This window comes from Hemiscyllium ocellatum, chromosome 2, assembly GCF_020745735.1.
Source record: "Hemiscyllium ocellatum isolate sHemOce1 chromosome 2, sHemOce1.pat.X.cur, whole genome shotgun sequence".
NCBI classification, from domain to species: domain Eukaryota; kingdom Metazoa; phylum Chordata; class Chondrichthyes; order Orectolobiformes; family Hemiscylliidae; genus Hemiscyllium; species Hemiscyllium ocellatum.
Window position 1 is genome coordinate 110,194,203 of NC_083402.1, and position 16,329 is coordinate 110,210,531.

At 41.1% G+C, this 16,329-nt stretch overlaps 1 protein-coding gene across 1 annotated transcript in view; it reads left to right on the plus strand.

Annotated features, from left to right (window-relative positions):
• Positions 1-16,329, plus strand: part of dnah6 (dynein, axonemal, heavy chain 6) — a 313,200-nt gene that overhangs the window by 135,814 nt on the left and 161,057 nt on the right. Inside the window, exons 39-42 of the mRNA XM_060841711.1 lie at positions 3,748-3,969; positions 4,769-4,916; positions 14,864-15,021; positions 15,846-15,977. Of these exons, the coding sequence (XP_060697694.1) occupies positions 3,748-3,969; positions 4,769-4,916; positions 14,864-15,021; positions 15,846-15,977 (660 nt within the window). The remainder of the gene's footprint in view (positions 1-3,747; positions 3,970-4,768; positions 4,917-14,863; positions 15,022-15,845; positions 15,978-16,329) is intronic.

The window sequence follows — 16,329 nt, forward strand, 5'->3', positions numbered from 1 at the left end:
TAGAGGTTTACAAAATTATGAGGGGTATGGATAGGAGTCCAGAACTAGAGGGCATAGGTTTAGGGTGAGAGGGGAAAGATATAAAAGGGACCTAAGGGCAACTTTTTCACCCAGAGGGTGGTACGTGTATGGAATGAGCTGCCAGAGGATGTGGTGGAGGCTGGTACAATTACAACATTTAAAAGATATTTGGATGGATGTATGAATAGGAAGGGTTTGGAGGGAGATAGGCCAGGTGCTGGTAAGTGGGACTAGATTGGGTTGGGATATCTGGTCAGCACGGACAGGTTGGACCGAAGGGTCTGTTTCCATGCTGTACACTTCTGTGACTATGACTATGACAGCACAGGAACAGGCCCTTCAGCCCTCCAAGCCTGTGCCGATCCAGATCCCCTATCTAAACCTATCGACTATTTTCTAACGGTCTGTATCACTTTGTCCCTGCCCATTCATGTATTTTTTTTTTGAGAACATTTGTAGCTCAGGTAGAGGTTCTGGAAGTAGGTTTGCCATCTGAGCTGGAATGTTCATTTTCATGAATTTTGTCACTAACCTCGGTAACATCTTCAGTGAACCTATGAATGAAGCTTCGTATGGTGACAAAACTTCTGAAAACAAGTTCAGCTCAGCAAGCAAACCTACATCCAGCTTCATGTGTCTGTCTAGATATATCTTAAATGAAGCTATCGTGCCCGCCTCTACTACTTCCGCTGGCAACGCCTTCCAGACACCCACCAGCCCTCTGCATAAAGAACTTTCCACGCATATCTCCCCATATCTTTTCCCCTCTCACTTTGAACTCGTGACCCCTCGTAATTGAGTCCCCCACTCTGGGGAAAAAGCTTCTCGCTATCCACCCTGTCTATACCTCTCATGATTTTGTAGACCTCAATCAGGTCCCCCCTCAACCTCCGTCTTTCAAATGAAAATAATCCTTATCTGCTCAACCTCTCTTCATAGCTAGCACCCTCCATGCCAGGCAACATCTTAGTGAACCTCCTCTGCAACATCTTCAAAGCATCCACATCCTTTTAGTAATGTGGCAAACAGAACTGTACGCAGTATTTCAAACGTGGCTTAACCAAAGTCTTATACAACTGTAACATGACTTGCCAACTCTTGTATACAATACCATGTCTGATGAAGGAAAGCATGCTGTATGCCTTCTTGACCATTCTATTGATCTGCGTTGTCACCTTTTGGGAACAAAGGTCCTGAACACTCAGATCTCTCTGTACATCAATTTTCCCCAGGACTTTTACATTTACTGTATAGTTCACTCTTGAATTGGATCTTTCAAAATGCGTTAACTCGCATTTGCCCGGCTTGAACTACGAGTAAAAAGTGAGGTCTGCAGATGCTGGAGATCAGAGCTGAAAATGTGTTGCTGGTTAAAGCACAGCAGGTCAGGCAGCATCCAAGGAACAGGAAATTCGACGTTTCGGGCCAGAGCCCTTCATCAGCCATTCCTGATGAAGGGCTCTGGCCCGAAACGTCGAATTTCCTGTTCCTTGGATGCTGCCTGACCTGCTGTGCTTTAACCAGCAACACATTTTCAGCCCGGCTTGAACTACATCTACCACTTCTCTGCCTAATTCTCCAATCTATCTATATTCTGCTGTAATCTCTGACAATTCCTTCACTATCTGCTACTCAACCAATCTTAGTGTCATCTACAAACTTGTTAATCAGACTATCTATTTCTTCCTCCAAATTGTTTATGTTTATCACAAACAACAGTGGTCCTAGCACAGATCCCCGTGGAACACCATTGGTCACAGGTCTCCATTTTGAGAAACTCCCTTCTACTACTACTCTCTCCTGTTGCTCAGTTAGTTCTCTATCTATCTAGCTAGTACACCCTGGACTCCATGTGACTTCACTTCTCCATCAGCCTACCATGGGAAACCTTATCACATGCCTTACTGAAGACCATGTATATGACCGTTACAGCTCTTCCCTCATCAATCAACTTTGTCACTTCCTCAAAGAATTCTATTAAGTTGGTAAGGCGTAACCTTTCCTGCACAAAACCATGCTGCCTATCACTGATGAGCCTATTTTCTTCCAAATGGGAATAAATCCTATCCCTCTGTATCTTTTCGAGCAGCTTCCCTACCACTGGCATCAGGCTCACCAGTCTATGAATCCGTGGATTATCCCTGCTACCCTTCTTAAACAAAGGGACAACATTAGCAATTTTCCAATCCTCTGGGACCTCACCCATGTTCAAGGTTGCTGCAAAGATAACTGTTAAAGTCCCAACTATTTCATCTTGGTTCCCTCAGTAACCTGGGATAGATCCCATCAGAACCTGTGGACCTGTCCACCTTAATGCCTTCTTGATTACCCAAAACTTCGATATCCCTCCTTATACTGACTTGACCTAGGGAACATCTATGCCTAACCTCAACATCTGTCATGTCTCTCTCTTCGATAAATACAGATGCTTTGCATCTCATTAAGAATCTCACCCCTTTTCTTTGACTCCAAGCATTACTTTCCTCCTTTGTCCTTGAGTGAGCTAACCCTTTCTCTAGTTACCCTCTTACTCCTTATAAAAGAATAAAAGGCTTTGGGATTTTCCTTAACCCTGTTTGCTAAAGATTTCTCATGACCCCTTTTAGCCCTTTTAATTCCTCATTTTAGGTTTGTCCTGCATTCCCAATATTCTTCCAAAGCTTCGTCTGTCTTCAGTCGCCTAGACTTTATGCTTCCTTTTTCCTCTTATCTAGTCTCACAATTTCACTGTCATTCATGGTTCTCTAATCTTGCCATTTATATCCCTCCATTTTCATAGGAACATATCTCGCCTGAACTCTATTCAATCTCTCTTTAAAAGCCTCCCATATATCAAATGTGGATTTACCTTCAAACAGCTGCTCCCAATCTACATTCCACAGCTCCTGCCGAATTTTGGTATAGTTGGCTTTTCTCCAGTTTAACATTCTTCCTTTAGGACCACTCTCGTCTTTGTCCATTAATATTCTAAAATTTAAAGAATTGTGATCACTATTCCAAAAGTAATCCCCTACTGAAACTTCAACCACCTGGCCGGGCTCATTCCCCAACACCAGGTCTAGTATGACCTCTTCCCAAATTTGACTATTTACATACTGCTCTAGAAAACTCTTCTGGATACTCCTTACAAATTCTGCTCCAACTAGACCTCTCACATTAAATGAATCCCAGTCATTTTTGGGAAAAGTAAAATCTTCTATCATGTCCACCCTGTTGCTCCTACATCTTTCCATAATCTGTTTATGTATTTTTACCTCTGTTTACATATTTGTACCTCATTATAATTTATACACAAGTATAGCTGCCTTTTGTAAGGGGAATAGCAGGCAGTTATCAATTTCTCGCTGCAGATACATTTACTTGAGTTTTGAACATCCTTATTTGTTTAATTTTGGCTGAGCAAACTTTCTAGCCCATATCCAAATTGTTGCAGTAATTGTCTTTTGAAACTTAGTACTCTGTTCAGAAATTATAATGAAAATGTGAGAATGTTGGATGACTGCTTTTATTTGCCAGTCTTCATGGTGAGCCAGATGAATCAAAATAAAATTCACCTTGAGGATTGTACTGTTCTGTATGTTAAAAATTTGAAGATTCTTATTTAGCCAGCTAACTGGTGCTGTTTATCATTTTACTGGCTTCCTATGGAGTAATATCTTACTATTAATAACAATAATATTCATAGACTTTGAATTGTTCAAAAAAGCCTTTATTGTGTTATCTTAGATACCAACATCTGGTGACCTGTGGAGCTACTACATGGATTTTGACAACAACCGACTAGATCCATGGGATAGAATTATTCCCAGTTTTAAGTACGATAGTGAAATACCTTTTTTTGAAATGCTTGTTCCAACAACAGACACTGTGCGATTTGGATATCTGTTGGAAAAGATCCTTGCTGTGAGGCATTCTGTTCTATTCACTGGGATAACTGGAGTGGGCAAGGTATAATCCTACTCTGCTATCGTTTTCTATATTTATTATATTAAAATGATTCAAAGCGGTAGATTTATTTTTAAAAATAAAATATCAGTAAAGATAAGGTATAAATAAAGTGAAAATATTTTATCTTAATTTCAATGTCAATGTATTATTCTCCATTTTACTATGTGGGTATGTAGCTAATTAGAGCATTTATTTGCTGGCTATAATCCTCTAGTAATTAGTTATCGCTGAATCTCAGAGGAATCATGCAGAGAAATAAATTGAAATGTTGACAGCCCTTCATGATCTTTGGACATACCAACATGTTTCACAGGTGGTGAAGTATTTTTAAAGTGGGGACACTGTGTAATAAAACCTCATTCTAACTCTGGACCCTGGTCGAGTGAAAATCCTCAAAGAATGTGTGATCTAGCAGATTACAATTACTGGGTCTCAGTTCCAATAATTACTGTCATGTCTGGTCATATAGGATAGACTGTCTTACTATTTCTCGCAATTCGCAATGTGGCTCTTATCGTCTCCAGAAAGTGCTGATCTGACTCTAAAGGTATTGTTGCCTCAAATCTTCATTGATAAATTCTGCAAGGTATCTACTGACAAAGCAGAAGTTCTGACCCATGTTTTTCTAGTGCCTCTGGCAGTTTTAAAGTCTGACCATGGAGGAAGTTATTCTTCTCGTGCAGCTGCAATGGTATCCCAAAGACCCCATCAAATGAAACTGATATGTCTGATTAAATGAATCACTGTGTGCAGTTTGAAAGATTGGTAGATAATTTTCATTAATTTTTATACGTTTTAGTCTGTGGTTGCGCGAAGTTTGCTGAATCAAATCCAAGATGATGCTGGATATGTCCCCGTTTATATCAACTTTTCTGCTCAAACTTCATCTTCAAGGACACAAGAAATAATTGAATCCAAACTGGAAAAGAAAAGGAAAAATATAATTGGTAAGATGCAATTACATAAAATGTTCAAAAATCTCTCTGTATCTCCAAATGCACACCCATAACATGGTTTTATTATGTTCTCAAGCTTTTTGGTTCTTAAGCTTTTCATTGTGCGTGAGAATGAACAATGTGAGTTTTTTTTTATTTGCAACTCCCTGGTACATGCTCAGGAACACCACCATTTCCAAATTCCCCTCTCAGCCTCAAGTCACCCCGACTTAAAATATGTCACAATTCCCTCACTGCAACTCGATCAAAATCTTGGAATTCTCTTTCAATGCACTGAGGGTGACCCTATACCTGAAAGACTGTAGCAGTTGAAGAAGGCAGCTCACCACCACCTTCTCATGTACAATCTCATTGATTCAGGCAACAATACCCATACTTCAAGGAAGAATCTTTCAAAATAAAATCTGGAACACTGAATTCTAGGATTTTCACATTGGAAAAGGGATAGGAGATTAGATTTGATCATGATATGCGAATCTGGCCCCATTGGAAGCACGTGGTTTTCAGCGTAGGGTCTTAGTGTCATTAGGACATGGTCTACTGCTCCAATATGCATATGTCAGAGGCAGGAACAGAGGTGGCCTAACCCTGGAGCAGGCAGGATTAAAGATCCTCCTTGACAGCCATTGCCATCACTGTCATTTAAAACTTTGTTCATTGCGATGACAGATCTGAGGAGAATATTCCAAAAAGAATTGTTCTGTTGCTTCTCACAGCTTCATTTTCCTTATTAGTTTATCTGGAAACTCTGTAAAAACAATGACTGCAGATGCTGGAAGCTAGAGTTTAGATTAGGGTGGTGCTGGAAATGCACAGCAGGTCAGGCAGAATCTGAGGAACAGTAAAATCGATGTTTCGGGCAAAAGCCCTTCATCAGGAATACAGGCAGAGTGCCTGAAGGATGGAGAGATAAATGAGAGGAAGGTGGCGGTGGGGAGAAAGTAGCATAGAGCACAATAGTTGAGCAGGGGAGGGGATAAAGGTGATAGGTTGGGGGAGGGTAGAGTGGATTGGTGGAAAAGAAGATAGGCAGGTCGGACAAATCATGGGGACAATGCTGAGCTGGAAGGTTGGAACTCGGGTGAGGTGGGGGAAGGGGAAATGAAGAAACTGTTGAAGTCCACATTGATGCCCTGGGGTTGAAGTGTTCTGAGGCCGAAGATGAGGCATTCTTCCTCCAGGCGTCTGGTGGCAAGGGAGCGGCGGTGAAGGAGGCCCAGGACCTCCATGTCCTCGGAGGGGAGTTGAAATGTTGGGCCACAGGGCGGTGTGGTTGATTGGTGCGGGTGTTCCAGAGATGTTCCCTAAAGCACTCTGCTAGGAGGCGTCCAGTCTCCCCAGTGTATAGGAGAGCGCATTGGGAGCAACGGATACAATAAATGATATTGGTGGATGTGCAGGTAAAACTTTGGTTGTGAAGGCTCCTTTAAGGCCATGGATTGAAGTGAGGGAGGAGGTGTGGGCGCAGGTTTTGCAATTCCTGTGGTGGCAGGGGAAGGTGTGAGGACGGGAGGGTGGGTTGTTGGGGGGCGTGAACCTGACCAGGTAGTCATGGAGGGAACGGTCTTTGTGGAAGGTGGGAAGGGTGGGGAGGGAAATATATCCCTGGTGGTGGGGTGCGTTTGGAGGTGGCGGAAATGTCGGTGGATGATTTTTTTTTGTGAAGATTGGTAGGGTGGAAGGTGAGCACCAGGGGTGTTCTGTACTTGTTACGGTTGGAGGGGAGGGTCTGAGGGCGGAGGTGCGGGATGTGGACGAGATGTGTTGGAGGGCATCTTTAACCACATGGGAAGGGAAATTGCGGTCTCTAAAGAAGGAGGCCATCTGGTGTGTTCTGTGGTGGAACTGGTCCTCCTGGGAGCAGATACACCGGAGGCGGAGGAATTGGGAATATGGGATGGCATTTTTGCAAGAGGTAGGGTGGGAAGAGGTGTAATCCAGGTAGCTGTGGGAGTCGGTGGGTTTGTAAAATATTTTGATGTCAAGTCGGTCGTCATTAATGGAGATGGAGAGGTCCAGGAAGGGAGAGAGGTGTCAGAGATAGTCCAGGTAAATTTAAGAGTAAAAAATGAGGTCTGCAGATGCTGGAGACTGCAAATGTGTTGCTGGTTAAAGCACAGCAGGCCAGGCAGCATCTCAGGAATAGAGAATTCTCTATTCCTGAGATGCTGCCTGGCCTGCTGTGCTTTAACCAGCAACACATTTGCAGGTAAATTTAAGGTCAGGGTGGAATGTGTTGGTGAAGTTGATGAATTGCTCAACCTCCTCGTTGGAGCATGAGGTGGCACCAATGCAGTCACCAATGTAGTGGAGGAAGAGGTGGGGAGTGGTGCTGGTGTAATTACGGAAAATGGACTGTTCTACGTAGCCAACAAAGAGACAGGCATAGCTGGGGCCCATACGGGTGCCCATGGCTACCCCTTTGGAAACTCCACTTTCTTAATCAGCTGAGAAGTCAAAAAAGCAAAGAAATGTCTCTATAGCATTCATATTATGCATGAGTAGTGAAATGTGCACATAATAGTGTAAATATCAGCAAACTCATAAATTTGAAGAGACTATTTTAAGAGCTCTCTTGAACTGAATAAATTACCTTTGCTCTTAGCTTTTAGCCCCACTTCTGGATGCTCAGTTCCATGCATCACCATGTGAAAATTTGGCCTCAGGACTACCTGTGATTGCACAGATGGTGGCATTATTAAACCCAGGATGTAGAGATATGTGCATGTGTGAACACACATACTCCAGTTAAGAGACATCTGTTGGCGGCAACTGACTGCAATCGATATTTCTATGAATGCACAAGGAGGCTATTTTGATGGCCATCATTGTGTTCAGACCAATTAGTTTTATAAGATGAAGTGTACTACTTTTGAGGGTGTGCAGGAATAGAGACACCTGGATATCTATGTACAAAATGGCAAAACCTGCAGAGAGCAGTTAATAAAGTATACTGTATTCTCGGCTTAATTACTAGGGATATAAAGTACAAGAGCAAAGCGATTATGCTGAACTTATAGAAGATACTACTAGTCAGCCCTCAGCTGTAATACTATGTCTAGTTCTGGGTAACAAGCTTTAGGAAAGATGCAAATTACTGGGGAGATTGCAGAAGAGTTTACGAGACTGGTTCCAGATGTGAGAAATTTCAATAATGAAGACTGATTGGAAAAGTTGGGACTGTTTTACTTGGAGAAGGGAAGGCAGAGAGGAAATTTAATATAAGTTTTAAAATCATGATTATTCCACACAAAGTAGCTAGAGAGAAACTGTTCCCACTTGTAAAAGGGTTCAGATCTAGTGAGCATAGTTTTGAAGTGATTAGCAAACAAATCAAAGGTGATTTGAGTACAGTTGGCTTTGATATAATGCCACAGTTGTGTTCCTGTGCAATTCTGCTTTATAAGAAAATCATGCAATAGCTACACCATGCAAACTAGTGGAGCTGGAATCACATTTTTGCCAATACATGTAAGGAAAGTTGTGTTCTACAAATAACAGCCTAAGTTCTTCAATCATGTTGAAGAAACATGCATTTTGGCGGAACAGACTGTATGAAGTTTTTTCCTACTGAGAGTATGTAGGGTCTGAAATGTACTGCCTGGAAGTGTGGTGGAGGCAGGTTCAGATGAGGTGTTCAAGAGGGCACTGGATGATTATTTGAATAGAAGTGAACAGGAATAAAGGTAAGATGTAGGAGAATGGCATTCGATCATGACACTCATTCAGGCAGCCAATGTGGACACAATGTGACAATTCTGTTAAATCTTATTCGTGCTTGAGGGAGAAGAAATAAAACTATCTGCCAGTATTGTTAGATGAGTTAAGGTGGGAAAAGGCAATTTCTGGAGAATATACAATGGTAAAGACCAGCTGAATGGCCTGTTTATATGTTGTAAGTCTCCGTATAGCAGCAGTATTACAACGATCATGTGCCAATCTACCTTTAAGAGGAGCTGGCATCAGACATTGCTTCTTGTCTGTGCACTAGGAGATCTGCATTATAGTTTTCTCAAATAAAGCTATCTGGCAATACACTAAAAGATGAGTTCATAGCATTGTAACACTTCACAAAATTCAGCACTCAAGGAACAAAAAGCATTCTGCCATGTGCATATCAAATCACTTCTGTAATGATAACATTGCATATTACACTTTGCTTTTTTTCTAATGTAATTAAGTGGAGAGGAAACTGCTTTATTTAGCCAATCTGCACATCTGCAAGATGTACAATGCAAATCAGTCGCATTTTCTTGTGCATGTGAGTAGTACAATGTACCCTTTCCAAGTCATTCATATATGCCAGGAATTCTCAACTGGTGGTCTACTTGATAATATAAGATTCACCAGAAAGACTTGGGGACATTATTTCTCAGAGTTGGAAAACTTCAACAGACCTTTAAAAATACCACCAGCTCAGGCTAAAGAAGTCCTGTCCTTGTTTCCCAGAAAAGGAAAGGAGGCAAGGCATAGTTTATTCAGGAGGGAATCTCAAATTCAACCGCACTGTTTGAACTTTGTGCTGAATTCAAGCAGACTCTTTATTGGTCACTTTATGGGCCTCAATGTGGGAGTTATGAATATATGCAAAGCATCTAAACACACTTGATAGGCAAACATATCCTTTTTAACGGTTGTGATCTGAAGATTTCTTGAAAGTCCAATGCTCTTCTTACTGTTCAAAAAGTTACCTGCATCACTGAGTGGTTGTTTTTTTAGAAATAATAGACTTGGTTGAACCTCTCTGATTAAAAGACTAGCTGGTCTAATAACGATTTGAACTGTTTCGATCTTTACTGATTGACATTTCACAAGGACTGTTTATTATGAACTTGGCTGAATTTCAAAAATTACAATTAGCATTTTATTTTCTTGTATGACATGTGAACATTTCTGTCAAGACTGGCATTTGTTGCTCATTTCTTATTGTCGTTGAATTGATTGAAATTATTTAAGAATTGGGGGATAATGAAGACACAATCACATTATTGTGGTCTTGAATTGCATACAGGTTTGACCAGGTAGGGTTGGCAGATCATCTTCCCCAAATGGAAGTTCGGAGCTCACTATTTCATTGCCAGTATAAAGATGCTATTAAATGATAAGGGATATGAGCAGTTTAATTGTTCATGTTAAAAAGTTTGATGTTGTCATCAGCAGGATTTTTTTTTTACTGACCAGTCTAATGTAAGAGCTGTATTAGATTGTTGGAAGTTATTTTTATGATGGATACTGAGTAATTTGTTATGGGATATATCTGAGGCTCATGCGGGGTAGGTCACATTAGAATGATTGAGAATATTTCCTAATCAACCAGTTCAAAGTTTTGATTACACACCTCTAGAGTAGGTGGGACTTGAAGCCAGACCTTCCCTAGTTCAGAGATAAGGACACGTTCACTGTGCCACATGGGTCTGGTTTAAAGCTGAGTGCTAGAGGATGTAAGATCTTGTAAAACATTTGAATCCACAGAACCAAAAATAGAAAAAAAAGGTAACGTTCTGACTCCAGTGACCTTTCTTCAGATAAGGTCTTCATTTCTAAAGAAGGGTCATTGGACTCAAAATGTTAACTCTGCTTTCTCTCCACAGATGCTGCCAGCCCTACTGGGTTTCTCCAGCAATTTCTGTTTTTGTTTTAGATTTTCAGCTTCAGCAGTTCTTTGTTTTATTACCCCGAAGAATGAAGGTAGGCTTCTAACTAGCCTCCACTTTGGTACTCGCTTGTCCGAGCACCTGTTTCTGGGACTGACTTCATTCCACACCCACTAACACCCATCCCACCCCTCATTGGAGTGAAATGTGGATTTGGGCCACATTTGTCTCTAGTGGTTTAGATGAGTCGGGAAACCTACTGAATTTTATTGCTGTGTATTCAGCATCTGTCCTTGAGACTTTGATAAACTAAAGCTCGTGATTAACTGAGAAAACTGCTGTCATGTAGTGGCTAACCCAGAAATTGTAGAAATAAACATTTCAGTCCCTAGTTAATGTGGAGTCCTTCACTGCTTCACACAATGAACTGCAAAGAAAATGGATGCAAGGACAATTTCCGTTTAGTTGGAAACTTATACAATTGGATTTGGCGAATGAGGAGCTGCAGAATGAACTCTTTCCGAATTCATTTGTTCATATCATAAGACCATAAGACTTAGGAGTGGAAGTAAGGCCATTCGGCCCATCGAGTCCACTCCGCCATTCAATCATGGCTGATGGGCATTTCAACTCCACTTACCAGCGTTCTCCCCGTAGCCCTTAATTCCTCGAGACAACAAGAATCTATCAATCTCAGCCTTGAAGACATTTAACGTTCCGGCCTCCATTGCACTCCGTGGCAATGAATTCCACGGGCCCACCACCCTGTGGCTGAAGAAATGTCTCCGCATTTCTGTTCTGAATTGACTCCCTCTAATTCTAAGGCTGTGTCCACGGGTCCTAGTCTCCTCGCCTAATGGAAACAATTTCCTAGCGTCCACCCTTTCCAAGCCATGTATTATCTTGTACGTCTCTATTAAGTCTCCCCTCAATCTTCTAAACTCCAATGAATATAATCCCAGGATCCTCAGCCGTTCCTCATATGTTAGACCTGCCATTCCAGGGATCATCCATGTGAATCTCCGCTGGACACGTTCCAGTGCCAGTATGTCCTTCCTGAGGTGTGGGGACCAAAACTGGACACAGTACTCCAAATGGGGCCTAACCAGAGCTTTATAAAGTCTCAGTAGCACATCTCTGCTTTTATATTCCAACCCTCTTGAGATAAGAGACAACATAGCATTCGCTTTCTTAATCATGGACTCAACCTGCATGTTTACCTTTAGAGAATCCTCGACTAGCACTCCCAGATCCCTTTGTACTTTGGCTTTCCTAATTTTCTCACCATTTAGAAAGTAGTCTATGCTTTTATTCTTTTTGCCAAAGTGCAAGACCTCGCACTTGCTCACGTTAAATTCCATCAGCCATTTCCTGGACCACTATCCCAACCTGTCTAGATCCTTCTGTAGCCTCCCCACTTCCTCGGTACTACCTGCCTGTCCACCTAACTTCGTATCATCGGCAAACTTCGCTAGAATGCCCCCAGTCCCCTCATCCAGATCATTAATATATAATGCGAATAGCTGTGGCCCCAACACTGAACCCTGCGGGACACCGCTCGCCACCGGCTGCCATTCTGAAAAAGAACCTTTTATCCCAACTCTCTGCCTTCTGTTAGACAGCCAATCCTCAATCCATCCCAGCAGCTTACCTCGAACACCATGGGCCCTCACCTTGCTCAGCAGCCTCCAGAGTGGCACCTTATCAAAGCCCTTTTGAAAGTCTAGATAGACCACATCCACTGGGTTTCCCTGGTCTAACCTACTTGTCACCTCTTCAAAGAATTCTAACAGGTTTGTCAGGCATGACCTCCCCTTACTAAATCCATGTTGACTTGTTCTAATCAGACTCTGCTCTTCCAAGAATTTAGAAACCTCATCCTTAATGATGGATTCTAGAATTTTACCAACAACCGAGGTTAAGCTAATTGGCCTATAATTTTCCATCTTTTGTCTTGATCCTTTCTTGAACAAGGGGGTTACAACAGCCATCTTCCAATCATCCGGGACCTTTCCTGACTCCAGTGACTCTTGAAAGATCTCAACCAATGCCTCCGCTAGTTCCTCAGCCACCTGTCTCAGAACTCTAGGGTGTATCCCATCGGGGCCAGGAGATTTATCAATTTTAAGACTTTTTAACTTTTCTAGCACTATCTCTTTCGTTACGGCAATCATACTCAACTCAGCCCCGTGATTCACTTTAATTGTTGGGATATTACTCATGTCTTCCACTGTGAAAACTGACACAAAGTACTTGTTAAGTTCTCCTGCTATTTCCTTACCTCCCATCACTAGGCTTCCTGCTTCGGTTTGAAGTGGCCCAATGTCTACTTTTGCCTGTCGTTTGTTTCTTATGTACTGAAAGAAACTTTTACTATCATTTCTAATATTACTGGCTAGCCTACCTTCATATTTGATCCTCTCATTTCTTATTACACTCTTTGTTATCCTCTGTTTGTTTTTGTATCCTTCCCAATCTTCTGATTTCCCACTGTTCTTAGCCACTTTATAGGATCTCTCTTTTTCTTTAATACATTTCCTGACTTCCTTTGTCAGCCATGGTTGTCTAATCCCTCCCCGGATAATTTTTCTTTTCTTGGGGATGAACCTCGGTACAGTGTCCTCAAATATACCCACAAACTCCTGCCATTTTTGCTCTACTGTCTTCCCGGTTAGCCTCTGCTTCCAGTCTATTTTTGTCAGTTCCTCTCTCATGCCCTCATAATTACCTTTATTTAACCGTACCACCATTACATCCAATTTTGCCTTCTCTCTTTCAAACTCCAGACTGAACTCTACCATATTATGATTGCTACTTCCTAAGGGTTCCCTTACTTTAAGACCTTTTATACAGTCTGGTTCATTGCAAAGCACTAGGTCCAGAATCGCCTGCTCCCTTGTGGGCTCCATGACAAGCTGTTCCAAAAAGCCATCCTGTAAGCATTCCATGAATTCCCTTTCTTTGGATTTATCGTATTTATGGCTGTCAGCCCTGATGGTTCTGTCTGTACTACAATGTATGTAATGAAACATCAGGATTTACAGTAGCAGGCTGATGAAGGCATCTTTCAGATGACTACACAATCTGCAGAACTTAAAAGGAAAGATAGGAACAGCCTCCAAGCCGAGTGGCACCACTTTAAATATAATGTAATACATAGGACAAATAAGGGAATATATTGAGAGAGAGTAAAGTAATAAAAAATTCAAACATCACAGATCCTTCTAGGAACTATGATTGCTAAAGACGCAACAGGATTTTATTTTTAATCAAACACACAGTGCCAAGACACAAGCAGAATGTCTGTATTCTGCAGAGTGCTTTGGTGCCTGTTGACAAAACAAAGTGCACCTGACTTCCCAAAATTGTCCACCTGTTCCGCTAGAATTTGTCCAAGGTATTTGGGACTGTTGCCCATACAAAGCAGGGTGGTTATTGCTGATTTAGTCACAGCTAATACCATCAGTGACTGTTCTTCTTAGTCCTACACTTTTGCCATTGGATGGGCTAACTGGCTTTAGCATGATGAGTGAGTTTACATAAGGCTAATAAGGATGTCAGTCACCATAATGTTCTCATGTTTAAGTCCAGTGCCATTTATCACCACTATCAACAACATAGGAGGTATACAATCCTTGTAACCTCTCTTTACAGTCGATTTTCCTTTGGCCTATTCTATTGCAGTTTGGTTTTACTTTGTGTTTTCCTTATGTGAAATCAAGTTGCCTGATATTTATGTCATAACTTGCTCATGAATCTCCTCAATGAAACTAGGGGAGTCCTTCAACAGATTTTTGAAAAGTTTTGAATCTATGTTTGACAGTGTAGGTCAGTGGAAGGGCTGTGCGAGGGAGAATCTGTTTGAGGTCCAGAAACTTGCCACAGCACATGCAACCATAAGATATTGTAATCTCTTGATACATTCTGTCATCATAAAATAAAAATCATTAAAGTAATTGTCTAATGTTTCAATGTGAATGCTGAGATTGTGTGAACCCATCCAAGCCAATGGAAAATGTGCATTTGGTTAAACCTACCAAACAATTATAAATATTAAATATTCTGAAGAAGGGTCATTGGACTCCAAAATGTTAACAATGTTTTCTCTCCACAGATGCTACCAGACCTGCTGAGTTTCTCCAGCAATTTCTGTTTTTGTCAAGTTCCAGATATTCAGCATCTGTAATTCTTTGTTTTATTATAAATATCAAACTGCATTGAAACTTTTTGAAGGCTTAACAGAAAGTATTAGTTGTAAATGTTTGTTATTTCAACTCTCCTGCATCATGCCATAAAAATCTTGATCCTGCAAAAAACTGAATTAGTGAGTATTTGTTTGATCAGGTGCTCCAGGGAATAAAAGAGTTATAATCTTTGTGGATGATCTGAACATGCCCAAATTGGATCGTTATGGATCTCAGCCACCCATTGAGCTTCTTCGACAATACCAGGACTTTGGTGGATTCTATGATAGAGAAAAACTATTTTGGAAGGAAATACAGGTGATGCTCGAAAATAAGCTTTTAATTTCATAAGGTATAAAGTTCCCAGTCCACTTCAGGTTTTCAACAATTTCAACTCTGATTTGTTAATTTTGTTTTAGCAATGTATATTGTGGATTTATAAACTTATGAATCACTGAGTAGACAATTATTCCTTTGATTCTGTACCATTGTTCAGTTAGATCATTGCTGATTTGTGTCTTAACTGCATTTACCCATTTTGGTTACATATTTCTTTATAAGTTTGCCAATTTAAATGGACCCAGATTGAACAGCCGTTTTTCACACACATTCCAGATTTTCCCTATCCTTTATACAAGTTGAAGCAGCTTTCTCGAATTTTAAGCTTATGAAGTCAATGGAATGAAGTATTCCAAACCAGCATTAGTGGCAAGTAAAAAAACTATATGATGTTATTTTACCTTCAATTCAGCAGAAAATCAACACAGTCTGTGACATTCAGTAGAAGTGGCCAGGTTCTTCCCCACAATCTGGAGGGCCAGTCAGAACCCCAAACCATCATCATTCAGGCAGACCTGTCAAATTATGTTCCAGTTAGTCATTTAATTAGGTAGTTGGAGGCCTTCTGATCTAGATACGCCTTAAATGCATCTATTCTCATCATCTCAACCTCTTTATGTATGGGATCTTCCACATTCTCATGATTCTGGGTAAAGACATTTTTTCCTGAATTTCTTCTTAGTTTAGTGGTGATGATCTTACACTTATGCCTTTTGGTTTTAAATTCCGTCACAAATGGAAACCTCATTTTTGTATCTATCTTATTCAGTTCCCATTCAATTTACTTGCAACTTCTATTGTAGGATGTTACAATTGCTGCTGCCTGTGCCCCGCCTGGTGGTGGACGAAATCCAGTGACCCCACGTTTCATCAGACACTTCAGCATGTTATGCCTCCCAACACCTTCTGAGCACAGCCTGAAACAGATTTTTCAGGTTAGCAATTGCTCTTACTGATGAATGTGAAGAAATTTCACCTGTGCTGTTTTGGAGGGGTTAATTTTCTTCACAGGAAAGCTGCCTCCTGTGTGCAAATATGGAGTAACTATTCCCAGTGGTACAGCAGAGACATTTGTATAACACTGGCTCCATTGATCTGTACAGTTAGATTTGCCGATGTGAAGCCACAATGGAGGGTGAAGACCAACCTTGCAAGCTATATTAAGGGAGGTATACATGTGAGCCAATGCGATCAGTGAAGTCCTCCCTACCTGCTTGTATTTTGGTTCGTTATCATGCGAATTATTTCATATTTATAAACAATTTGTTTGGAATTTGTGGAAAAATC